Here is a 25,332-nt window from a genome sequence, read left to right on the forward strand (position 1 = left end):
GATCCTTAATCTGTCTGGAGCGTGGGCTGCCTGCAAACTCCTCTGTGCCGCGGCGCATGACGTCCCCCTGGGCCCCTTCTCCTCTTTCCCAGAGGCCACGAACCACAGGCTGTGCCGGGGTCAGCGGGGCACGAAAGCGGTGGCGGAGGCCCGCCCTGACCCCTGGCCCTGCCTGCTGTGCCCGCCGCAGGCAGCCCGCCTGTGCAGACCTGCAGGCGGCATCGGCAGCCCTCGCCAGGGCCACAAAACACACCCAGGAGGGTGTGAACAGGCAGCAGAGGAGCAGAGCAGGGTTCTGCTGCGCAGGGACGCCCAGCTGAGAGCCCAGCCCCAGCACTCACCTGGCCTGCCGGCGTCCCAGCTGCAGGAACCCAACGTCTGCAGGGAAGCAGGTATTTTGCCCGCTTGGCTCGCTGCCCTGGGGTGGCAGCCCATGCCACGGGGACGCTGTCCCACGCTGCCACGGGAGCTGCGGGAGAGCTGGCAGCGTGGCAAGGTGTGGGGGGGTGATCATCCTGGCCGTGCGTGCAGCTGAGAGGGGGAAGGAGAGGGGCTGCTCGTGCTCTTCCCGCGCTCCAGAGAGCAGGGACAGGGAACCGAGGGCTCACAGGACTACACAGGGGAGATGTGGGGCATGAGGCTGGGAGTGGGGAGCGTCTGGGCCAAGCTGTGCTGCTCTTGCTGTTTTGGGGTCACCCTGTTCCCCACACTGACCCAGGAGCTCTGCCTGACATCCTGCGAGGTCAGGGGACGGTGGGGCTGGGTGTCAGCTCCTCCTGACCTTGCCCAGTGGCATGCAGCCTGGGCTGGCTCGGCTCTGCAAGGGCAAGGGGATCTTGCCCTGCCCATGGCCACCTGGTTGTCCTGTGCCACCACCCCTGGGGCACAAAAGTCCCTGTGGGTCTGCAAGCACATGCTGCGGTGCAGGTGACTGTGTCAAGGGGTTTGTCCCCCCTTCAAGCCCACACTAGGGCTGGGGGTGTGTCATGGAGATTGTTTGGCGGGAGCTGAAGAAGGGCTCCTTCCAGCCCTGAGAGACCCCTAACTCCTCCTGTGCAGCTCTCCCCTTGCAGCTGGAGCAGGAGCTGAGCTGGGTCTCCTGCATGCCCAGCCCAGCTCTGTTTGGGACCTGTGTGGGGGTCGTGCACTATTTGCACTACTGGTGCTGCTGCTGCAGTCCTACTCTTAGCTGGGAAACAAGGTGGCATTTTTCCCTCCAAACCCTTCAGATAGCAACACTGGCATAAATCTGTGTCCAGTCCTGTGCCACTGCTCTGCCAAGCTCTAGTCCTGGCAGCAACAACGTCTTAGAACAGCTGAGCGCTGAACTTCGGCTGGTGCCCACAGACACTCCTACTGTACTTTGTACCCTGCGTGGGACCCAGCTGGGGGGGTGGCAGAGTTTCCCTGAGCAGCTGCTGGCACCGATGTGAGCTGTGCAGGGGGGAGGCAGGGGGAGTTCCAGGGGGTGATGGCTGAGCCTGCTGCTCCCTGGTGTCAGTGGTGCCTCTTCTGGTGACGGCAGGGGTAGGAGCCTCCAGCCAGAGCCCCTGGGCATCACAGGGAAACTGGTCCCATGGCTTCCTGTGCTCACTCGTGTTAGGGCTGGCTCCTTCAGCGCAATCACTGAGCAGATCACAGCTGCTGATCTGGTCCCTAGAAGATGGACGTGGGCACAGCTGTGCTGCTCGGCATCCCCCTGCACCTTGGCTGGCTGGACCTGCTGGTGGCAGCCCCCCAGGCCTCCCCCAGCCTGCAGAAGCCAGCTGGGCAAGTTAGGGGTACTGCTCCAGGCTGGGACCTGCATCTGTGTGGCCCAGTGGCCACTGCTCCATATGGGTCCTGGGGGAGACTCTCTACCCCAGCCCTGGAGAACCACATACTGGTGGTATCTAGGAGTGAGGTGCTGTGTTGGGGTACTGCTGTGTCACAGGGGGAGATCAGGCTGACCTTGGCCATAGCTGGGGCATGGTAGAGCCACTGGTGTGGCTAGCTGGGGCTGGGAGGGCCTGGGCTACCTCTGCTACCCCTCTCCAGGACCCAGGTTGGGATGGAACACAGCCCTGCCAGGCACACCCTTGCCTCCAACACTGGAGAGGATGTGGCTGGGAGGATGTGGTCAGCTGGCTCCAGTGCCTGGCTCAGTGGTTGCAATGAAACAAGTCTGCCTTAATCTGCAGGGTGATAATGTTGCATGAGGTGACTGGCCTGTTGGGGAGGTTGGGATGAGGAGAGGGACCAGCTCTGCAGCAGGGCAAGCAGTAATAAAGATGCGGTTTCTTGGCGTGGATAAAGGAAGACCTTGTTTGGGGCTCCCTGCTTCTTCCAGCCAAGCACCAGGAATCTGGGGACCACATCAAAAGTGTCCTGGCCCTCTCCCACTTCCAGTGCGTAGGGAACCCAGTGGTAGCCCTGTACCCAACCTGGGTGTCCGTGACTGTAGCAATGGGTTTCCCCCTATAACTACCACTCTCCCTCCTCCCCAATCCCCCACAGCACTTGGACCAACAACCATCTGGCACCTGCTCAGCTGCAGCTCTTCCAGCCCCTCCTGGGGACACCTTGCTGGGTGAGCTGAGCTGGAGAGCTGCTAGGATGGTTCTGCCTCAGCAAGGACCTGGGTTTAGGGAGGAGGACAGGAACTTCCCAGGCTGCACGTACTCCCAGCTGCACGGCATGAACCACAGCATGGGGCTGCATGGTCCTTGCAGCTGGGCTGCTCCTGGGGAGCCCGGGTGCAAGGTTGCGTCAAACTGGCTGGCAAGGCTGCCAGCCCCTGGAGCCTGCATGATGCCCCTGGCTCCCAGGTGAAGCACTGAGCCCTGGTCTGGGGAGCAGGCCCACCTCCCTTCCAGCTCCAGCCTTGCTCCAGCTTGTTGAGCAAAGGGTCCCAGAGCAGCCTGCCGTACAGGTTGGGCTGCATCCTGTGCTCCCGCTTTTCCTGGCACCGTGCCTCGCTTGGAGACACAGCCAGCAGCCCCACTATATCCCAGGGCTCCTGGGCAGTCACTTGCCCGGGTACCTGGGCCCAGGATGCTGCAGTGCCCCATCCCCGTGGGGTGGTGTATGTTGAGAAGCCTGTGCCAAAACACTGTGTGCATCCCCCACAGGTTGCCTGACGTTTGGTCCGGGACAGCCCAGTGCTATGGCAGACTCCCCTGGGTGCTGCCGCCCCTGTGCCACCTGCCTGCTCTGCCTCTACAGCTGCCAGTGGATCACTGCCAAGAAGGAGAAGAGGAAGGGCCTGAGAACCACCAAGGTGATATCATGGGTGATGCTGAGCTGGAGCTGGCCAGCCCCTGTGTGGGAGGCTCAGCGTGGTGGCCAGGCTGAGGGAGTTCAGCCCAGACATTAGGCTGCTGACCCCATGCCACTGGTCCTGTTCCCCAGGGCTGAGCCCTAAGAGAGCTGGGTGCTACCTGGCACCCTCTCTGCCTAGAGCTGTGAGAAGGCGAGAGGTTGAGCTGTCTGCTCCTGCTGGATGACAAGAAGGGTAGAGCAGCATACTGTCACCAGCAAGACTGAGCCGTGGCCATCCCCTGCTCAGCCAAGTGTGTTTCTGCAGCAGGGTTCGCTCGTGCCTGGAGCGGAGCGCTGTGCTCCCCGAGGGCTGAGTGTGGCCGGCAGGTCCTGAGGTGCTGAGTGCCTGGCAAGGCACGCGAGAGGCTGTTCCTGGGCTGGGTGCGGCCCCAGCCAATGGGGTGCTGGAAGGGGGTGACCCTGGCAATTTGTAACCTGGGAGGGGTGAGGCCCTGGGATTCTCTAAGGTCTCCAACTCCCATGGGAGTGGCTGTGCCACTGCTTGTCCCATCTTGCCTGGAATGTGCAAGCTGATCTGGGCTGCCTGGTGTCCCGCTCAGCGCCTGTGGCACCCCTCACCTCCCTGCATATGTGGGGCTGGGGACCCTGAAGCTGGACCTGGCTTAAGCTGGGCAGGCAGGAGCAGTCTGCAGGCTCACTGCTGCAATGGCAGCTCTGAGGCACCGCACCCCTCTCTGCCCAGCCCACAGATCACCCAGCTAGATGGGCACGGGACCTGGCTCCCTGCCCCATCCCATGTCCAAAGTCACAGCCTGCTCCCAGGGGCTGCTGCATGGGAAAGGAGTCAGTCCTTCCACAGGGGCTGTGCTCCACAGCCTGGCATAGGCAGCTTTTTCCTTGCTGTAGAAGATGCTGGTCCATATTCCTGTAGCATGGGTCAAGCCAGAATTGCTGTCCTGGGGAGCTTTGTTCCCTGTCCACGGGGCAGCTCAGTTCCTGGACCCATGAGGCCAGCACCTGCTGTGGCCCCCTGTGCACCCTGCTGCTGGCTGGGTGCTCCCCAGGGGTCTCAGCAATCTGGCCAGGGGCTAGGTGCCCTGCAGGTGTGTGCATAGCTGTCATTTCTGGCTTTTAGTGTGACTACAGCTGGTTCTTCTTCCTCTTCTGCGTCTTTCTTTCCACACTGGTGTGGCTCTACTTCGCCATCATAATCCTCAATGATCTCCACAACTTCAATGAGTGAGTAGGATTCCACATCCAGCCTTGCTCCCCATGTCCCCCCTGCCCCTCTGAGCATCCCCTTTGCTGGCAGGTTCATCTTCAAGCAAAGGAAGCTGTGGCTAGACTGGACCCTAGTCCTGCTCGTAGCTACGGCCGTGCTGATCACCTACTCGGCTGTGCTGCTGGTGAGCCCCACTGCTCCCGCCTGGGCTGGTGCTGAGCACTGGCTGCCTGCCGTGCCCTGTGCAGAGCCCTTAGAGGGCTGAGGTGTGGGGTACAGCCCAGCTCTGACATCTCCTTGTTCTTCTCACAGGTCCTTGCTTTGTGCTTGCAGCTCTGCGGCCAGCCCTTGAAGCTACACTGGCTGCACAAGGTGAGAGACGGAGTGCAGGGAGATGGTGCCTGCCCTGGCTGCCCTTGCACCTGGGGAAGCTGTGACCAGCCTACGAGGGTTGCATAAAGCTGCTCTGTCTCCACTGAGTGGCTGTGCGTCTCCGCTGAGCTGGGCTGCAGCTATTAGTCCCCTAACCACGTCTCTGGGATGAGAATTACCCTTGCTCAAAGCATGGGGTGCAGAGCTCTGCTGCAAACCCAAATGAGGGAAGCAAGGGCTCAGGGGGAAGGAATGAGGAGGACTCTACCTGCTTTGCCAGGGCAGAGCCTAGCTGGCCTGCAAGGTGCTGTGTTCTCCTCTAACTGCCCTGTGCCCTGCCCCACAGACCCTGCTGATCCTAACTGCCCTGGTCGTGGCTGCAGCCTTCACAGGGCTGGGAATAGAGTGGGCGGAGGAGTGGAGAAGTGCACGTATCTCCCTGCAGGTGAGTCACCTCGATACCAGAGACTCCCCTGCTGTACCCAGTACCTGGCCTGTGGGGATGAGCTGAAGAGTGGTGGGTGACTGGAGCCCCCAGCATGGCTGTGTGCCGTGGGGGTTAACTCCCTGCCCTTGACTTCTGCTGACTGGTTGGGCAAGGTGCTCCTCCTGGGCTTGCAGTCCTGCCTGGAGCAGCTGCAGTCAGGGTGAAGAGCGAGGAGTCTGTTCAGTCCCCCCAGGAGCCTGTCCTTCCCTCCCTGGCACTGTGGCTCTTCCAGTGGTGCTGGCTGCAGTGGCGGATCCCTGGCACGTGGAATTTGGGGACAGGGGCTGGGCTGGTCTTGGCTGACACTCTGCCTTTGCCTCCCTAGGCAACAGGTCCCTTCCTGCACATTGGAATCGTAGGGGGAATGACGCTCCTTGCCTGGCCCCTTGCCAGCTTCATCTACCACACCCGCAACACAGGTAGTTTCCCTCCTAGGTCCCCATCTCTGCCCTTGGCTGGTGCCCTGCTTCCTACCACCCAACCAAGCGGCACTGGTGGCAAAGTGGTGCGCAGAGAGCATCAGTGCAGTGGGAACAGGTCCCCAGGACTCGGTCTGGTAGTAATGCCTGCTCTTCGTTGCTGCTTCTCATGCCCAGCCCTTGGTGCAGCTTCAGCCCTCGCTGCTTTGCAGCTGAGGGAGGGCTATGGATGGCAGAGTGAGTCCTGCAGAAATGCTGGGTTGGGGTGCAAGGACATGTAGTGGGCTAAGAATAAATCTACAGTGATTCTGAAGCTGGGAATGCAATGCCTGACCTAGGGTATCTGTAAGTTAATGCTAGGTGAAGCAGCCTCGGCTTATTCCTAATGGCCTGCAAAATACTTCCTCTGTACCTCACGCATCTATCTTCTCTGTCTCTGCCTGCAGGTCTCAAGGTGTTTCTTCTACTTGTGTACTGTGCGGTGATGATCACACTGTATCTGGCTCCCCTGGGAATCACCTCCCCTTGCATCATGGAGGAGAACCAGCTGCCCCCCAAGCCAGCCCTGGTTGGCCACCGAGGAGCACCCATGGTGAGTGACCAGCGCTGGTAGCATCCTAGCACAGTGGTCAGGGTGGATGTGGCAGGCTGCTCTGCTAGCAGAAGCCAGGCTATACCTGGCTGCAGGGTACCAGCCTCAGAACCTTGCTGCTGCAGGGCTGGACAAGGTCTGGCCAGCCCAGTAGAGAGGGGTCCTCACACCAGCAAGGGCAGCACAGGGCTGGAGGATGGGTGAGCATGGGGTGGGGAGGGGTGGGTGCAGCAGCTGCAGGGCAGAGCTGCTTGTTTGAGTGCTGCTGGACCAGAAAGCAGAAAGCCTGGCTGTGTAGTCTGGGCTGGGAAGCAGGGATTTGGCAGGCTCTGGCTGTCTGCCCCCAGCCCTTTTACCCAGCCCCCTACCAGGGTCACCTCAGTCTCACGGTTGCCCTAGAGCCCAGCCAAGGTGCTGCATGCAGCCAAGCAGGGTGTCTGCCTCCTGCTCGTGCCCTCTGCACTAACACCATTCCTTTTCCAGCTGGCCCCTGAAAACACCCTCATGTCACTGCACAAGGCAGTGGACTGTGATGTGCAAGTCTTTGAGACAGACGTCATGGTGAGGTAAAGGGGCAGCAGGGACTCAGAGGGAGGAAGGGGCCTGGGTATCCTGGGATGTCACCTCCCACATGGGGAATTCTGGAACACACCTGGAGGACTGATAGAGCCTGCATGTGGAGGCAGCCCTGTTCAAAGGGCTCTGCCATTCCCACCTTCCCAGTATGGAACTGGCTCCAGCGTGGTGTCCCAATGATCTGGGAGAGGTACTGGGTTTCTGTCCTCCCCACGCGGGTTGCCTTCCAGGGCATTAGGAGGGAGGCACCATCAGGGGAGGGGCACTGCATGGAGAATAGGCCCTGGCTTTAGTTCATCTCATGCAATCCTGCTATGGGGACAGCTGTTGCAGTGAACAAGGAACTGCTTAGTTCCTGGCTTGGTCTCTAGGTGCTCTGTGCTTTCCAGACACTCAGCTTTTTGTGTAGAGGACCACAAATGGGCATCAGGGTGGGACTTACCTTAGCAGAGTGGCTGGGAGGGGGCAGAAAAGCCAGGGCAGGGATAAGAGACAAGCAACTTGCAACACAGAGCTTCCCTCTCTGCTCCTTTGCCAGTGCTGATGGTGTCCCATTCCTCATGCATGATGAGAAACTCACCAGGACCACCAACGTGCTGGCTGTGTTCCCTGAGAGAGCTGCCCTGAACAGCACCACCTTCAACTGGACAGACCTCCAGCAGTTGGATGCTGGCAGCTGGTTCCTGGAGGTTAGGATGCCCCTGGGGCAGCTGGTCAGGGATGTGTGCCTTTGCGGCTAAAGAATGAGCCCTGACCTGGAGAAGGTTCCCTCTGGAGTGCTGCTCCTGGCAGACACCTGGATAGGGTGCAGAAGCACCTCCATGCCTGCATGAATCCTTTGGGTGCGGTTATGCCCCAAGCTGGGGTTTGTTCTGACTCCTCAGCTGAGTCATGGAGGAGGCTGGTTTGAGGGGAGATGTCTCATGCGTTTGCTCTGAGCCGCACAGCCTGCCTGGGCTTGGAGGCAGCTGTGGCAAGGCTCTTCCCAAAAGGTGACTAACCAACTGCTGAGCTGCTCTGAATGTCCACAGGTGTTGGGGCTGCTTGAATTGTGCTGTTAGTGGGGAGAAGGGTAGAGGTGCCCCACGGATGTGCAGGGGAAGGATCCCTGTGCCTGGCTGCACTGGAGAGCATGTGGAGAGGCCAATGTAGGAAACTGAGAGCCAGACACGGCTACTAGTTTGGGAGGTGGAAACTTACGGGGCAGAGGGGGGTGTCTGCCTATGATGACTAACTCTTACCCTTGCAGCGGAGGCCATTTTCCACCGTGCAGAGTCTTCCTGCTGGTGATCGCTACCAGGCGACTAAACAGAGGATCCCATCCCTGGAACAGGCACTAGAGGCAACCAAGCAGAGCAATATCTCCATCATGTTTGACCTCCGGCCTGAGAACCACACTGACTACCAGAGCTTCGTCAATGCCACCCTAAAAGTGATCTTACAGTCGGGCATCCCACTGCAGCAGGTGAGCTTGTTAGAACTTATCTACACAAAGCAGATAAGCAGGTACTTTTTTATTCCAGCGCTGGGGAACTCAGGGTACAGCTCCACCAAAGGTGTGTTCACTGACAGATACAAAGCACAACGTATTTATACACTTTTTCAGTGGAGTCATGGTTACATAAGATCAACAAAATTCATAAAGTTTAATTTGACCTTAATAATGATTGGCTTTCAGTTACCTCACCTTACCTCTATTCCTATACTACAGAAATCACTGGTCATCTTTACTGATTGATTTTAATAGAATGAGGGGTGGGTAATTATTAGCATATTCATGTTATTTCCTGGAGATCATTATCATATGCAAATGTCTCTAACGCATGCATGGTTATGTTGGATGGGTGTCCTCTGGTGGCCGTCCATAGTCTTCCTCACCATGTTTGCTGACTGAACTACATCCTTGCAGATGCTCATTTCATCTCTGGCTGATCTTCCAAACCAAACCCAGTATCTTCTAGTACCTACTGTTTCAACTCCAGATCCATAACCAGTACCCATTGTTTTAATTCAGAGTCCGTAACGATTCTTACAGTGTTCAAGGCGCACACACACCATACTAGCTACCTATTCCTAAGGGCCTTGGTGTGCTTTATATTCTCATAGCTGCTATAACTCCATTTTAAAATCAAAGTCATATTCTAAACTAAAATAAAAATAATATTCTAGGATTCAAGCTATTTTATTAAGGTAACTGCAACAAGCTGACCACGCCACCACCACTACCAGCCCCTGCTGTCACAGCCCTGCTGTGGTGGGAGTTGTTCTGCCAGCCCCACTGAGCATCCCTGCCACCCCATACATCACATCCCCGTATGTGATCCCTGCTGGGGAACTCTGCCTAGGTGTGGAGTTCTCTAGCTGAGGGAAAGTGCCAATAATTAGGGGTTAATGCCTTCTGACCCCTCCAAATACTCTGGTTTCTGCAGCACTGGCTACCCTGGTATGTAAACAGTGACTCAGTTTAGGGAGGGGACCCTAGGTGCTAGCAAAAGCAGGAAAACAATGCTCAGGCTTCCACCTCCCCACACTGTACCACACCTCTCCCTGCAGCTCTTGGACTCCTGCTGCAACCTCCTGTGTTGCCTTTGCACTTCATCCAACCTCTGCAGCACAGGACACGTGCTGCCCTGAAGGGATAAATTAGCACCCAAATTGCTTTCTCTTCTTGGCTTTTGGAAATGTAGAGCAGGAGGGAACACAGCAAAGGCTTGTACTGTAATGCCCATCCAAGGTGCGTTCTTGCTGCAGCTGGGGCCAAAAAGATGCACTGCTTGATCCATTCAAGGACCCAGAAAAGACAGGAAAGCTGCAGCAGTTTTAGGCTGGAACTGCTTTCCCCCCTTAGTGAGGTCTGTTGTGCTTACAGCTTGGCTGGACCAAGCTCTTGGGAGACTGTCCTGGCTGAGGTCCTCATGGAGGAGCTAAGCATGGAGAGAGAGGGGCAAGAAGCAGCTGTTTGAGCAGGCCAGGTGTGCCTGGGCCTGCGAGGAAATACTGAAAGAGAGCAAGCTCTCTGGAGCACCTCTCCTGTCCATGTGCTCTCTCGCTCTTGCCTAGGTCCTCTGGCTGCCGGATGGGTTCAGGGAACAGGTCAAACAGCAAGCCCCCGGCGTTCAGCAAGTTTATGGCCGGAAAAGACTCCAGAATGAGGAGGAGCCACTTCTGCATGTCAATCTGCCCTACCAGGACATGAGTTCTGAGGAGATCAGGTAGAAAGCCCTGTGCCCAGGAGCCTGGGAGCTATGGGCTATGGGGCCTGGACACTGTCCCAGCTCTCTCCCAGGGGCTGGCTGAGGCTCAGGCTGGCACGCTGCTGGGAAGGGCAGGGTGTGTGCTACAGCCTTGTGGACAAGCATGCTGCATCAGGCAGGCCTGGTGCAGGGGCTGGAGCTGGCTGCAGTCCTCTGCCTTGCCAGCAAATCTGCCTTGGGTCTGGCTCTCCAGACAGTCGCTCCATGTAGCTGTAAAGGCTGGATCACATCCCAGATGGCTGTACACTGCTGGCACCCTGCTGTCTGCTGCTCTGAACATGGCTATCCCTATGCAGGCAGTACCGCCAGGACAACATCTCTGTCAACTTGTATGTGGTGAACCAGCCCTGGCTCTTCTCCGTGCTGTGGTGCTCCGGGGTGAGCTCTGTCACCACCAATGCCTGTCAGGTACTGAAGGAGATGAAACACCCCATCTGGCTGCTCGTAAGTGACCCTTTCATCCTTCACCCTGCCCCGCAGCCTTGTGCCCCAGGCACTTGTGGGTGCCTTTCTGCAGCAGCCCAGGGCAGCCAGCTCCCTGGAGAGTGGCTTTTGCTCAGTGCTGTACTGGCACGGGAACATGTGACTCTGCAGAAGGGACTGCTGGCACAGCAGCGGACTGTGCCACCAGCACACCACCCCTGGCTGCTGTTCATGGCTTGCCTTGTTGCCTTGCAGCCCAGCAGCACGTACCTCATGATCTGGATTGTTGTAGACTGCGCTTCCTTCCTTGCCATCCTCTGGGCCTTCCTCTTGCTGAAGTACGTTTGATCCCTTTCGCCCTCCTGGGGCAGGTGTGTTGGAGGAGGCTGTAGCGTGCCCTGGGTGGCTGATTCATACCCAAACCCAGTTGTATCTGCTGCCACCCCTCTCTGAACTCGGATCCTGAGAGGTCTTCTGCCTGGCTAAGTGAGACAGGAGTGGGTGGAGGGACCTTTTATCCCCATGCTGCAGCTAAAAATCTGGCCTGACCCTAACTCAAGCTGCTGGGTGACTTAGTTCACACTTACTAGTTAGCTCTGCACCCCAGGGCTTGGTGGACTGAGGCTGGGGGAACCTTGGCCTGCTTTACCAGTGCTGCAGGCACTGAGCAGATCCCTGTGGGGCCCCACAGTCTCCAGCTGGGAGCTCGGGGGAGGGAAGGGGGAGGCCAGACTGACATGCTAACATCGATCCTATTCCATCTCCTAGGAAATGCTCCCATAGAAGGCAGCCAGCAGGTAAGCGCACATGGATGTGAGCTCCCTCGGAGCCAGGCTGAGCCTGTGGGACTCTCCCTGGGAGGCAGGCAGCCTTCTCCAACCCAACATGACAGAGCAGTTTGGGATGGCCGGGGGAGGGAAGAGAATTGCAGCCCAGGGAGTTCCTGTCCTGCCCTTGGCAAACAGCCCTGTGGGACAGTGCTGGGGACTCCCACATTCCCCGTCTCCTCAAGCCTGCTTTTCAGGCTGCTCTTCCTGTTGCTGTGGGACGGTGTCTGCCTGCGATGACCACTGGTTTTCTTTTTTTTTTTTTTTTTTTTTTGTTTTCTCTCTGTCTCCTTAGAGTCTGAGACAGATGTGCTGCTCACAAAGATCAACAGCTTGATGCAAGAGTGACTCCTCTGGCCGGCATCAGCTATGGGGAGGGGCAGCCAGAGACCTCCACAGCTCAAGTGGGGAGCACTCCTCAGCCCAGCTTTGAGGCTCCTTTCCTTTGCAGACTCCTTCCTGACCCTCGTCCCCCATAGCCTTCGTGGCATCCTGTGTGGTACACAACTGCTCTCAGCTGAAAAGACCTGGAACTGGGTTCCCAGTTCCTGCTGGAGGGACTGGAGCCTTTTACAGGGGTTTCCCGGGGCTGGCTTGTGCCTGGGGGCTGAGTACTTCACCAGCGGTGCTGGGGCTAAGACTTTTGCCCTGGGGTTTGGAAACTAGTGGGGATTTGAGTCGCTGTTTGGTGCAGGGGAAGGGCAGCCTCTGCTTGTCAGCAGCAGCCCTGCAGCCAGCGCTGGGAAACCTCGTTTAAAGCGCTGGCTCCCTGGGTGCTGCCCCGCCCCAGGGCTTGAGGAATAGGGGCTGGCTTTTCCACAAGATGTCTCGCCACCCCCACGCTGGACACAAGTCCTGCTGCTGCTGGCTTTCTGCTTGCAGGCCAGGGTGCTGACCCCCCCGTGCAGCAGTTAGTGCCTGTTGCTCTGGGGGGGGGGGGGGGGGGGGGGGGGGGCCGGGGAAGGAGCAGGGGCTGGGGAGGGGGGAGGTCTGGGGCTGGCAGGAGCAGGGTCGCGCTCCAGGCTGCGGAGGTGTGCGAGGGCGGGGAGCGGGGGGGGACTCAGTGACTTTGCAGCAGCGCCTTGAACTCGGCAAGGGGGAGGGGGGCGGTTGTATTCGTTCCTACCTATTGATGTCAATAAACCAGCGGCGCGGTAGGCAGACCCGGAAGGTCGGATATCTGTTTCCTTCCGCCTTTCCCCGCTCCCGGCCTTTCCCCGCGGGTCCCGGCTGCCGGGAGCGCTGCCCGGTTACCGGGCCGGGGCAGGCGCTGATCCGCGGCGCGGCCGTGCCATCTAGTGACAGCGCGGGGAAACGGGGCCGGGGGCCGAGCGACTCCGCCGGGGCGGGGCGGGGCGGGGCGCGCCGGCCGAGCGGCCCCGGGAGCCCGGCGGGGTCCCAGCCCCGGGGGAGCGGTCGGTGCGGCGGCGCTGCCGGAGGCGGGGCGGGGGGGGGGGGGGCGGCTCCTCGGCCGGGTCCCGCGGGGCGGGGCGGGGCGGGCGGCGGCTCGGCCGCGGGCGGGCTGGCACCGACCGGAGCGATGATCCGCCGGGAAGGTAAGGAGAGCCGAGCCCTGCCCGTCCCGCCGCGCTCAACAAGTGTCTGCCCCGCCGGTACCGGTACCGGGGTTGTCCCCGGTGCTCCGGCCGGGCAGCTCCCGCCCGCTGCACCCACCCCCGGGGTTGAGACGGGGTGCCCTGGCTCCGTGCTGTGGGACACATCCTCGGGCCACCGTGGGTGGGAGCGGGTGGCCGGGGGAAGCTGTGCTTGCAGCACCCCTGGGTGCTGTGGGGAGGGCGGGGAGGGGGGGGGGGGGCGGTGTCCCCGCTGTAAATGGGACTTTGGCACCTTGAGGCAGGGTCCCGAACGCCACGGGCTTTTTCTCGGGTGCCGTAGAAACGGTGCTCCGGTCCCCACCCTGTGCTGGGGGCACAGTGCTCCCCTGCTCCAGCTGGCTGTCACCCAGGGCTGGTGGCCCCAGCAGCGCGGGGCGCGGGGTGCACGCTGTTCTGCCTGGTCAGTCTGGACCGGGGCAGGAGGCTCACACCCGGTTTGCAGCCTTTGTGTCCCGGTGTGGTGGCCCTGGCTCTCCACCTGCTTCTTTTCTCTGGAGTGACCAGGCGGAGATGACTCAACCCCTCTCGCAGGATGCTGGGCAGTGTCTGAAGTCACTGTCTGATCTTGCAGAAAATGAAGCCCTTAGTGATACACCGGGGTGGGATTCCCATAAAGCCCAATAAAGCTGGAGCTTGGGGAAGTCCCTACTTTTCCCGGAGCCAGTGTGGAGCCTGGCTCTGAGCAGGATCTATTCACACTTCACCAGGCTCCTTTCTCTGTTCTGCTTCCATGATGAGTCGGTGTAGGCTGGTGACACAGGCAGGACCCCCTTCCCATTTCGGCAGAGGAGGAGCTGGGAGGGGAGCTGGCCAGGCGAGCTGGGGCAGCAGGTGACACACACCCTAGCAGACACAGGCCCCCTTGTTCAGTGACCTGAATTCCCTGCTGAGAGCCTGGGATGAGCAGGGTCATCCTTTCTGCATGAGTTCCTGGGTTAAAAGATGAGTCCCCAACAGTGGCAGGACATCTTCCCCCGCCTCTTTGCACAGACGCTCTTTGTCTGCAGGCTGCCTGAGTGACAAAGGGAAATATTCACTGATAGGGCTGGGAGAGGTTCAAGGTCCATGGGAGCTCCGCACCCGCCTGAGATATGGGTCACATCTGGGGCTGGAGCTGGGACTGGCACCTCTGGGCATCTGCCCAGAGGAACATGGAGGTGTCCTGGCACAGAGAGAGTACAGCTCCACTGTTTTAGGGCCAAGGTTGTCTCACAGCTATGGTGAGCCCAGTCTTTAACCAAAGCATTGCTTCACAGCAGCTTCTAGCTCCCGTTCTGGCCAGCATTCCTCCTTCTCTGACCCCAAGGCATCATGTTCCTTTCCCACTGTGTCTCCTGCTGACCCAAGGCTGCTGCGTGGAGCAATTCTTACACTTGACCCTGTAGAAACCCAAGTTTTGCCGCTCATGCAGCTGAGTTGTTCACAATATCTTGCACTACGGGAGTGGGGCTACGCTCAGGTTTGCTGCAGCCTTCTGGCCCTGTGTGGGAGACTGCAGCTCCTGTGGTAGTACTCATAGCCCTGTGCCTCCAGGACGTGTCCAGCTCCTGAATGGCTTTTTTGCCTGGGAGGTGACCGAGTTTCTCAGGTTGCTGAGTGCCACAGGGTTTGGAGGTGAGTCAGCCTGGGTTTAGCCCTTGATTTTCAGGGTTGGGGAGGGCCAGCAGGCAGAACCACCCCTCCTCCAGCCCCTCCCCAGCTCTCCACCACGGCCCCTCTGCATGTCACAGCAGGGATAGCTCTTCCAGGTATGTGTAAGGAGACTGCTTTTGTGGCTGTCTGACTCTTAAATAATCCAGAGCTGGAAGGCAACTTGAGCCATTACCCAGGTGAGCCCTTTGCACTGCTCCAAGGCTGCACTCAAGCCTTCCCTGATGATGTATGTCCATCCTTCAGTGTTAATGCCCTGTTACTTCTCTGTCATCTCTGCAGACACTGAACGGGCAGTGGAAATTCTGACGAGATACCAAAGCACCCTGCAGTCCCCGGAGGAGCAGGAGCTAAAAGCTTCCATTGGAAAAGTCTCGCACATCTTCCAAAGTGAACTCTTCCAGGCTCTGCTGGGTAAGCCCCTGCCTTGCGGTCTCTGGGGCTTTACAGTCGGTGGGCTCTCCTGGGGGCCTGATCCTGCACAGATGCCTGGCGCTGACCAGGCTGGGTGCGTTCTGTGCAAACACACGGGTGCTGGTATAACGTCAGGGAGCTGGGCTGTCTTTCCCCTCCGGTGCTTGGGCAGGAGGTACCAGGGGGTTGGGGGCTGCAGTCCCTGTGTGCTTACGATGTGAACAGGATTCCTCAGACAGGTGATTGTGGACAGGGGACAAAGCCTTCTTCATCAGGCCGTGCCAGATCTATCCAGCACCTGCCACAGGATGCTGCAATGCCGCCAGCACCCTCTGTGCAGAGCAGGCGTGGTGCGTCTGCAGCCACTGCTGGGTTTCCAGCTCCGCTGCCATAGCAAGGACACCCCACCACAGGGCCTCGCTCCTCCCTGTGCCCCTCAGCCTCAGCACAACCTGCTACTTTCCATTCCTGCTGCCAACCCAAAGGGAAACTACATTTTTCAGTCTTTGAGAGAGAATCCACACGTACCCAGCTCCTTTTGGGGTATCCTGCCCTTTCTTAGACCCACGAGCACTTGCAAGTAACTGTGCGAGCAGCTCTGTTTCACACAAGAAACAAACCTGACAGTGAGGCTCATCTTGGGGCTGGGCACCAGAAAATGTAGTTTTGATCACAGCATAAAGTTCTTTATGTGGATTTAGACAAACACAGCTGGAGTCTCACTGGACGACACAGCTTCTCCATGCGAGGCACATGGTTATCTTGCTGAACAAGGTCATTTGAAAATCCACTTTCTTTGCAAAATATTTTTTTAGAAAACCAAAATTGGATGGTTTTGGACTCTGAAGTTGCTTGGCTCCATTCCCTGCCAGAGGAGACCAGATTCTGGCTGCTCAGGTTCACTTAGGGCACTAATTTTGGAGGTAATCCCAGGGATCATCTGCAGAAGCTGCAGTGTGCCGAGAGGGGCAGGAGCTCCCGCTCAGCTCCTCTCCTTAAATCCCACTCGCTGGGGGTCTCAGGGAAGCGTGTGCAGCCCTGGCGGTTTCTGTTCCCAGGCTTCCCAGGACAGAAGCCAAAGTTTCCCTGCTGGGAAGGAGAGGGAAGCACCCCAGAAGCTCTGCACCCCAGAGGAGGACCTGGACCCTGGGGTGCAGAGCTCCAGGCGTGGTCTTTGCCTCATTTTCAGTGTGCTTTGACCCAAGGCTGTCTCAGCCCTGGCACTCCCTCTCGACAGCTCTTGCCTTTTCCTTGCGTCTCTGCAGCCAGAGGTTTCTGTGCCCGCAGAGCCCTCAGTTGACAGTAGCTCCTCTGTACTTCAGGTTATCCATTGAAAATTAAATACAGTTATGGGATGAGTGGTGTGTTCTGAGCGATTTTGTTTTCCTCTTTCCTTGTTCTCGCTGTTGGAGCATCACCTGGAGGCTTTTCAGCCCCAGCGTGTCCTTGTGCAGGGCTTGAGCTGGGACATCTGTGCTGTCGGCAGCAGAGACACACAGCAAGGGACAGATCCCTGGGGCAGTGGGCTCCCCTGCCGAAGGGACCCGAGTTCACCTCTTTTCTTGCCTCTCCATTTATACAACCTGCTCTCAAAATGGTCAGCCCGATGCTGGAGGCAGTGGTCCCCAGCAGGGCTGTCCTCACCTTGGCTAAGCCTGACAGGAGTCCAGCGTTGACCCCTGGCCGCTTTTTTTTGTGCACCCCCCCAGCCCTCCCTGGGGCTGTGTGAAGGCAGAGAAGCAGCTTTCCCAAAGCCCAGGACTGTTCTTAATAGTGCAAAAGTGCTGTGGAGAGAGTGTAGCTGGAGAAAGCACGTCCGTGTGCCGGCTGAGCTGGCTGCGGTTTGCATGCTGGTGCACGGGCGCTGCACGGGCTTCCCCAGCTCCCCGCTCTGAGCTGTCCTGGTGTCCTGCCGACGCTGGCACGAGGGAGTGTCGCTTGATTGCTGGTGACCTTTTCGACTGGTTTAACAGGATATTAGTTCCCCGTGCCAGAGCAGCTTGCTCTAGACGTGTTTACCTAACGAGGAATTTGCATTAATTACTTCCGCCACCCCCCAAGCGTGGGTCTGTGAATTCCTCTGTCCCTGTGTGGACACGTGTGATGCCGTGTCCGGCTGCGTGCTCGCTGTGCCTGCACACAGCTGGCACACACTGGCATCGCTCAGTGGCCACAGACTGGACCCACCGAAGTGCGATGACAGCTCTGGGAGGGTGGTGGAGCATTTCTATTTTATTCGCTTTTCGCCTCATCCCCCCTTTTCCCCAATGGGCTGCTGTGTCTCTGTCTGTAGTTTGCTCAGTGTCATGGAGCTGGTTTGGAGTTTACCCAAGGGAGGAAGTTTTGCAGGAGACCTGTGGATATGCCTCCCAGCACAAAGGCTCCCAGCTCCCTGCCCTGCTGCTCGCATCCCCAGATTCTTCTGGCTCAGGAGAGGTCTCAGCCTGCAGACATCCCTCCTCTTGCAGCCTTTCAGCAACATTGGCCTGCTTGTTTTCAACCCCTGTGGAACGTGAATGCATGAGCATGGTACATTCCTGTCCTCAGATCGCATGCTCTTACAGGTAATGCTCTCCTAAGACATGCATTGGCTGGCTTGAGTTTGAACATCAAAATGCATTATGCCATAGTAAAGCTACCAGAAATGCCAAACATTGTGGAGTTTCCCAAGTTGGTTGGCATGAAAAATGCCAGGGATATGGCTGTCCATAGGTGCTTTTTTTAAGAATAAGCTGTTTGGTGGACTCCAGAAGCCCCAGTTTGCCCAGCTCCAGGGGAGGATCTGCTGGGATGTTCAGAGAAAGCCTGTGTGGTGTCCCGGGCTGGATGTATCTGTTGCCATGAACATGCCCAGTGTTGCTCTGCACGTGCACCGTTTTCTGCCAAGCTCCCCTGAGCACAGCACAGCCCCTCAAATCCTTGCGGCCACTCCACCAAACTCAGCTCCCCCTCCCAGGAGCTGCTGGGGTGTTGGGGCACACTGACTCTGCCAGGACACTCCTGCCCTCGGGGTGCCCAGGCGACTGGCTTGGCAGCGCAGGGATGCAGGAGCTGCTCTGTGCTGGAATGCGCCAACCCCTGCTCCACACAAAAGAAATTCCTTGGCAGCGCAGAGGGAAAACAGGCTGTGCTGGCTCCCTCCTCCTGGCCCCTCTCTCCTTGCATCGGAGGCCATGGAGTCAAGCGTGTGACTTGCAGGGAAACGGCCCAGCGAAAGGGTGCTCGAGCAGCCTGGCTCGGGGGTGCTGCATCTGGACTGGGGCAGTCATGGCCCAACTTTCCCTCTGCTCCCTGGAGCCCCTCAGGGAGACGTCTTGTGCCAGTGGGGAGGATGGGGCTTGTGCGCAGAAGCAGCTTCCTGACCTTTCCTTCCCGGAGCCAGGGCTGAAAGGGGCCGTTGTGCCCTTTGCAGCAGGCAGAGCTGGGCAGACAGGCAGGGTTTGTGTGCACGCCGCCGCCCCGACTGCCAGCAGCCCAAAGGGCAGCGTCCCTCCCGAAAGCCCTCGGGGCTCAGCTCCTCTCTCCGGCCTGAGCAGTGGCTGGCACAGACCCTGATGAGGATCTGTCAGCAGCTCGGGCCGCCAACCCTCCCCTGCAGCTCCTTTTACCCCAAAAAAGGTCCCTCCTGGAGAGCCTTGCTGCTGTGGAGGCACGAGGAGAGGCAGGCTCTTGCCAACCCGCAATACATCCCTGGGTGCAAAACTCCAGCTGGGAATTCAGCTTGCCAGCAGCACTGCTGGGGATGGTGGTCATGCTTTCACCAGGTGGCTGCAGGAGCCAGGGTGGAAAACGGGAGGAATTTGGAGGATTCGCACCCCTGAGGACTCCTCCTCTTGCAAATTAGCCCATCGCCAAGGATGCAAACTCATGGCTTGGCTTGAAAGCTCTGCTGTGGTGGCCGCAGGTGTGAAGCCTCTTTACAGCAGCAGGGCCGCAGCTGGGAGGCTGGTGCAAGGCTGGAGTTTCTGCTTGGGGTGAAAATGCGATGACACAGCCAATGACAGTGCGTGCCTTGGGGGGGAAATGGCATTTTCTGGAAGTGCACGTGCAGACTGGCACAAGGGTGCTGCATTAGCCCTCAGATGCTGGTGCTATAGAAATATTTAATGACATTTATTTGACATATTGACCCCAGGAGGAAATTGTTAGACAAATTCTAATCTCTGTAAATCTTGAGTTACTCTTCCTTATTAGATCCAGAGCAGATTTACACTGCCATCAAGCAGAAACTGGGCTGTAAGATAGAACATACAGCATCATCTTTTGCTACCACAGCATCCTCTTACTGAGGCTTTTCAGGTAGTGCTGCTCTTAAAGTGTGCGGGTGAGGCAGACTTGTGTGCAACTTGTGATGCCCATAAGAAATGAAGGAAACCAGCATATATTTAAATTATCTCTAATGGCACATGCACGCGTGTCCTAAAATGTACCCCTGCCAGGGCTGCACCCTTTGCTGCCTGAACCTCATCCCCCAATCCTGAAAATTCTCTGATCTCTGGTGCCAACAATGATTCCCTCTCCTGGCAAGCGTCTGAAATGGGCTGAGGGTTTCAGAGGTGGAGAGTGGCTGCTTCAGAGGATGAGCTTCCCGCTCTGCAGGCACCTTGCCAGCTTGGCTGCCCCAGGCTGTGTTCCTGCAGCAGACGGGTGACAAACGGGGATGCCGGCAGCGGTGCACCCCCACGACAGAGCTATTCAAATCCTGTTTTCATTTTTTGCGAAGTTTTGTGCGTTCCAAGCGTAATCCACACAGCCAGGAGCCCCTGCTATCCCGTTACGCAATGACTGTTTTTATAACCAGAGGGAGAGATGTTTTTGCAGGAAAACAAAGTCCCGTTTGTCCAGCTGGGTGATGACTGCTTGCTGTGACCTCACATCTGATTTGGGAGGGCTTCGGGGGCTGCGGAGGGAATGGCCCAGGTGCGGTGGATGGATATGGGGACTCCCACTCTTCCCATCATTGCCAGCTGCCCCATTTCTCCTGGGGCACAGGACAGAGCCTGGCAATGATGCAGCACGAAGCAGCAGCTCCAAAAGCAGGATTGAGGCCGGGCAGTGGCACGGTGCTCCCTGGACTCAGGCAGCCACACGGCCTGGCTGGGCTCCCTGTGGGCACAGGGCCACTCTGCCGGCAGGCGAGATTCATGGCAGCTTTTTCCCTGCAGCTGGGAGGTCACCAGGGAGTCCCTAGGAGCTGGATGATGGGGGTCAGTGCTGCTCCCTGTCCCATCTGCAACGTGGATGTGCTGCTGCAGTGCACGGGCATGGGGTTAAGCACAGGGAGAGGATGGGGACTTGAGTCCGGGGGTGCAATCCTGCTTTGCGAAAGCTTCCCTGGGAAATAGCCTTGGGCATTGCTCAGCACCCACCAGATTTCCTTTGGAAATCTTTATAAAGCGGGCATTTAATACCTCACGGTGCCTCGGTGTGGCATAGTTTCAGGTGAGAAATCACACACTGAAGGGCTGGTGCAACCGCTCCATCCCTGAGCTCCCAGGGAGCGCCGGGGGAATGGCCACGGCCCCACTGAGCTGAGACCCACTGTTTGCCCTTGGGGTCGCTCGCAGAAGAGAGGCTCTCCAGCCTTTCTGCAACGGACACAGGTACAGAAAGTAAACTCAGGTTCCTGCTGTGGCTTTCCCCGCTCCAAGTGCTTATTTGTGCTGCCGTGACTTTTTGGCTCTGCCAACTTCAACAGGCTTCCTGTTTCTCAGATGCCTGAAGGGATTTATTACTTTTTTTTTTTTATTCCTTTTGCAAGGCATTTACCAAACTTTTTTAGCCAAGGTTTTGGAGCTTTACCTTTAAACTGGCAGCATTTACCATCCTTACTGGTTTTCTCATTTGGACACAGCTTCAGCTGTTTAGATGAATGTCTTCTTGCTTTTAACATCCTCCCTTCCCCTTCAGTCCAGCCTTGCTTCCCTCCCTTTTGCTTTTACAGTGTCCTCTGGCCAGGCACTGTGCGTTTGCTCTTATGTTCCAGTGAGGTGTCTCTAAACAGGCTCAGTGACTCCCACAAATATTTTATCCTCTCTGTTACCCCTTTCAGTTTCTTAGTAAAAAAGTTTCTCACTTTTGATTTGGCTCCCTTTCTGAAATTAAACGCGTCTGCAATGGGTATATTGGCTTTCATTGCTCCTAGAGCGGTGCTGGATCTGGAGGTCCATGTCTGACCTGGCTCTGGATATGAGCTGGGGGCTGTAGTTGCCCGAGTGCCTGACAGTGGGGGCTTCCTCAGGGAGGAACGAAGTCCACTGCAGCCCTGCTGCTCCCGGCAATCCTCGACGGGTGGCCAGGAGAGGGCAAATTGCTCCTGGCAGGGATGGGAAAGGGTCGGGGCTCCCACTGTCTCTCTGGAGCTACACCCGGGGAAAGAGCTGCCATCAGATCACACTGTCACCCCATAACTGTCTCTGGAGCGGTGAGGGCTGAGACACCCCATTCTCATGCCTCTTTCCAGAGCCACTGTGATTTATAGCAGCAGACTCAAGTCCTTGGAGCCCAGGGTGAAGATACCTGGCATCTGCTTGTGTCGCTGCACAAGTGGTATCATGCCAGGTGGGAAGAGGAGAATTGTTGGGGAAGGAGCTGGCGATAACACAGCTGTAGACAACAGCTTTGGAGCTTGTACACCGTGAGCCTGCTGTCCTAGAGCCGTGTGCCTGCTCCTCTTATCCCCGTGGGAGCGGAGCCCCTCCATGGGCGGGGGGCACTGGAGGGCAGCAATGGGGTGGGAAAAGCCCGGCAGTGTCAGAGCAGGCAGGGGCTGCCTGGTGCAGGAGGCTTCTTGGAGCAGAAGGGACATGGCACCACGCACGGGGCTGGCACAGCCTGGAGGGGGGCGGGATGGGGTGGGTTTCTGAACGATGTCGCTGAGTGCTGTTTGCTCATAGCCCCTGTGGAGCCCACGATCCATGGAAATGCCCACGCCTTCCAGAGCCATGGGGCACTGTGTGCCGAGCCAGGCACCCCACTACACCACTTGCCTTGCAGGGGGGGAGCGGTGGGCAGAGCAACAAGGGTGGGGAGCCAGCAGAGCCCTGGCCCAGCCCGTCGCCCGGGTGCCAGCCTCTCACAGAGGGCTCAGCCTTACGATGCTCTGGGGGCGGAGCGGGTGGGCATGGGTGCTGCACCCCACGCAGGAATGCTGGCAGCCGGCTGCCTCCCCGGTCCTGTGGAGTTTCTCACCCTGTTTTGCAGATATCCATGAATTCTACGATTTCACACTGCGCTCCGCAGCTCTGCAGCCTCCCAGCCCGGATGCACGTTGCGGCACAGCCAGGCAGCAGCATGGGGCCAGCAAGCCCAGCACCGTGGCCACACCTGGAGAGCCCCAAAACCTACGCGAGGTAAGAGCCGCTCTGGGACGATGCTGCACCAAGGGGGAGGCAAGGGGCACAGGAGGCTGCTGGCCACGGCAGCCTGGCTAGCTCACACCCAGGGTGCTTCCACACCTCCCCCGTCATAGCTCTGTCTCATTTACGAGGCAACTTCTCTGGTTCAGAAGTGTTAATTGAATTACTCCTAATGCAAATAGCTTCAGCTTTAGCTCTGGTTCCTGCTCTGCTGCTGTAGCTGGATTAGTTGCTCCCGTCCGACACTGTCTCCCAACAGAGGCATTTTCAGCTCTCTGATGTATTCCATCTCATCGGCTGCTTTTGATAAGTGAAGTAGGTTGAGTCTTTTAAGTTTCCCTTTTCAGTATTTTTTTCCAGCTTTCAGGTAACTTCTGTCTCTCTTATTTGCATTCTCTTTCATTTTCAACAGCCTTTTAAAAGATACAGCACCAGGTGGGGAGGCAGGAATTGAGCAGTAGGGTCTCAGTTATTTCAAAGGCACCAAGGTAAATAAAATTGCCTCGTGCCTTTGCAGGCCCTCCTCCTGTTCCCTTCTCGCTGCCTTGTGCCCTGCCAAGGGATGCTGTGGGATCCCCCTGAACTGGGGATACAGGAACTTTTGTGCTGAAATGCAAAAATTTGGGGATTCCTCCTTTCAGTGCAATAATCCTATCAGATAAACACCATGTTTCTGCCTCATGGACTGAACTAGCTTCCCATCATATACCTGTGGAGACACCAAATCTGAATGACACACAGGGACGATGGAGCTGAACTCTGTCTCCTAAGGAGGAATACTTTAAAGGAGTTTGATGAACAGGGGAGGACAAAGCTGACCACAATCAGTGCAGGAGATATTGCTGTCCCTCTGACTCAGGAACCATTTTAGCCCCAATTTTGTTTGTCTTCCTTCATGTTGATGATTCCTCCATGAAAGTTAAAGGAAATCCTGCAGATCTAGTCTGTGTTTATGAACAAACTCTTAGTGATGTTGTACTGTAGGCAGTGAGATCCTGCTTTGTTTTTTTGGGTCTCCTGTAGCCTTGATCCACCCACTGACAAGCTCTGCTGGCAACAGCCACTGGTGTTTGTGGCCAGACCAGTCCACGGGGCCCCGAGGAGATGTGATAGTCAATAAAGACATTTAAAAGCCATTGTGGAAACAAGTGGGGAAGCAGCTGTGGGCCTGGTGCAGCTCATTTTGGCCCTTCTAGAAGTGCGTGGGGCTGGCGGGGGGGGGGTGCCTGGAGGCAGCTGGCTTGCCCTATCCGCCTGTACCCCTCGTCTCGTTTCAGGATCCGTCCCGGGAGGATGAGCTTTCCGCAGGGGCCGGGGGGGACAGCCCGGCAGGGACGCCGCCGCGCCTGGTGAGGGTGACAGCACGGAGGATGGAGGCACCAGCCAGTGTCTGCAGCCTGGTGCTCGGCTCCCGCAGCGCCCTGCCCCAGGTGAGCCTCTGTGCACCCCACGCCGTGTCCCCCCCTGCCAGCCTGGCCGGCGGCTGGCACTGAGGGGACAGCACCGGGGCCGTGTGCCCCCCAGCACCGCGGGGATGGTGCCAGGGAGGCGTTTTCCTCCCCTGGGGCTGGCAGCTTCCTCACGGCTGTTCTGGTGATGCTCCAGCTCGGAAATCTAGCCGTTACCTCTGCCAGGGGCTGGGTGATGCTGAAATCATTCCCTTGCCTTAGCATTTACCACGGCCCAGTGTCAGCCCTCAGGGCTCGGAGGGCAGGTGGATATGGCGCAGAAATAAAGAGGCTGCGTGGAGCCAGAAATCCTCCCAGCCCTGTCCCTCTCGCCCCCGGTGCTGGCACACTCCCACGTTGCAGATTTCCATATTTTTTTCTCTGAGCTCTTAAATGGCAGGTCCATTCCTCAGCTTCCCAGGAGCTTTTCTCAGATGTCTTATTTGCTTGGAAACACCGTTTATTTGGATGCGCATTGTAAATCTCAGCTTCTTTCTGGTGCAAGTGCATTGTTGTGGGCTGCTCATTTGAGGGAAGTTTTAGGGACAAGCGAAGGGCAAAATGCACTTTTGGGAGGGATGAAGTGGTCAGGATGGATGGAGCTCACTGCAGATTTAAAATGATATGAAAATGTTATTTTCCTTGGCATAGTTAGAAATAATGCTTGTTTGCTAAGTCAAAGTCTTCTGAAATATTTTAACTATGAAAATTGCACTGCTTCTTTTCTCTCCTTTTTAAATGTTTCCCATCTTATTCTGGACTGCAATAAAATGGGTAATGCCCCATTTTTTTTCCCTTACTGTTTAATTTCTCCTTTTCCTCTTGCTGCTCTCTACTTTTTCAAACATTCACCAAATCTTTACCAGTTTTGGAAGGGCAGGATGGTGGTTTTCTGAACATGACAGGAGGGTGAGCTCAGCTGCTGGCCTCCGTTTGCCAGTGGGAGGGAAGCACGACTGGAGATAGGGGAGTCACGGGGCAAAACCCTCAAGGGTCGAGAGCCTGATCAGTCGGGAACAGTCAGATTTTAAGGGATTTTCTTCCTAACTGTCCCAGGCTGTGGATTGCAGCAGCTTTTGCATCCAGCCCCACATGTCTGGCTGAGTTGCAGTGTCTCCTTTAGCAGCAGCAGCCACCTACCTTTGATTTTAAGACTCCATGAGATGGGGAATCTGCTGTGTCCCTAGCCTGGCTGGGCCTGATGGTTATTTATCCTTCCCATTAAAAATCTGCACTGTGCTGTTAGCTTGGAATTCTCTCACTTTAGCTCCCAGCCCCAGGAAATTTTGCTGCCTTTGTTTGCTAGGATAAAGGACCATGGCAATCAGAAATGTTCCCAACATGTAGGTATTTATAGATGCGTCTAAGTTCCCTCTTAACTAACTTTCCCTTAGATAAACTAAACAGATTGGC

The 25,332-nt window shown here is 57.3% G+C and overlaps 2 protein-coding genes across 4 annotated transcripts in view; both read left to right on the forward strand.

Moving 5' to 3' along the window:
• Positions 1-247: 247 nt before the first annotated feature.
• On the forward strand, positions 248-12,353 carry GDPD2 (glycerophosphodiester phosphodiesterase domain containing 2). Its single transcript, XM_032991874.2, has 16 exons — positions 248-392; positions 3,111-3,259; positions 4,397-4,500; positions 4,574-4,667; positions 4,796-4,855; positions 5,202-5,300; positions 5,668-5,761; positions 6,208-6,353; positions 6,837-6,919; positions 7,468-7,618; positions 8,179-8,394; positions 9,990-10,141; positions 10,480-10,627; positions 10,862-10,944; positions 11,375-11,403; positions 11,729-12,353. Exons 2-16 carry the CDS (start codon positions 3,146-3,148, stop codon positions 11,779-11,781), a joined length of 1,626 nt encoding a protein of 541 aa, XP_032847765.2. The 5' UTR covers positions 248-392; positions 3,111-3,145; the 3' UTR covers positions 11,782-12,353.
• A 545-nt stretch (positions 12,354-12,898) lies between these two features.
• The window catches only part of DLG3 (discs large MAGUK scaffold protein 3), a 78,701-nt gene continuing 66,267 nt past the window's right edge, over positions 12,899-25,332 (forward strand). For all 3 annotated transcript variants that reach the window (XM_042807481.1, XM_042807482.1, XM_042807483.1), the window contains exons 1-4: positions 12,899-12,989; positions 14,982-15,113; positions 22,317-22,465; positions 23,749-23,901. In XM_042807481.1, coding sequence (XP_042663415.1) covers positions 12,974-12,989; positions 14,982-15,113; positions 22,317-22,465; positions 23,749-23,901 — 450 coding nt within the window. In that variant the 5' untranslated portion in view covers positions 12,899-12,973. The remainder of the gene's footprint in view (positions 12,990-14,981; positions 15,114-22,316; positions 22,466-23,748; positions 23,902-25,332) is intronic.

Source organism: Tyto alba, unplaced genomic scaffold (assembly GCF_018691265.1).
Source record: "Tyto alba isolate M040663 unplaced genomic scaffold, T.alba_DEE_v4.0 Super-Scaffold_5, whole genome shotgun sequence".
NCBI lineage: Eukaryota > Metazoa > Chordata > Aves > Strigiformes > Tytonidae > Tyto > Tyto alba.

Coding starts and splice junctions, on each gene's coding strand:
- GDPD2 (XM_032991874.2), top strand. CDS start 3,146: ATGGCAGACTCCCCTGGGTGCTGCCGCCCCTGTGCCACCTGCCTGCTC. Junction 7,619..8,178: donor CTGGCAGCTGGTTCCTGGAG/GTTAGGATGCCC, acceptor TTACCCTTGCAG/CGGAGGCCATTTTCCACCGT. Junction 8,395..9,989: donor CGGGCATCCCACTGCAGCAG/GTGAGCTTGTTA, acceptor GCTCTTGCCTAG/GTCCTCTGGCTGCCGGATGG.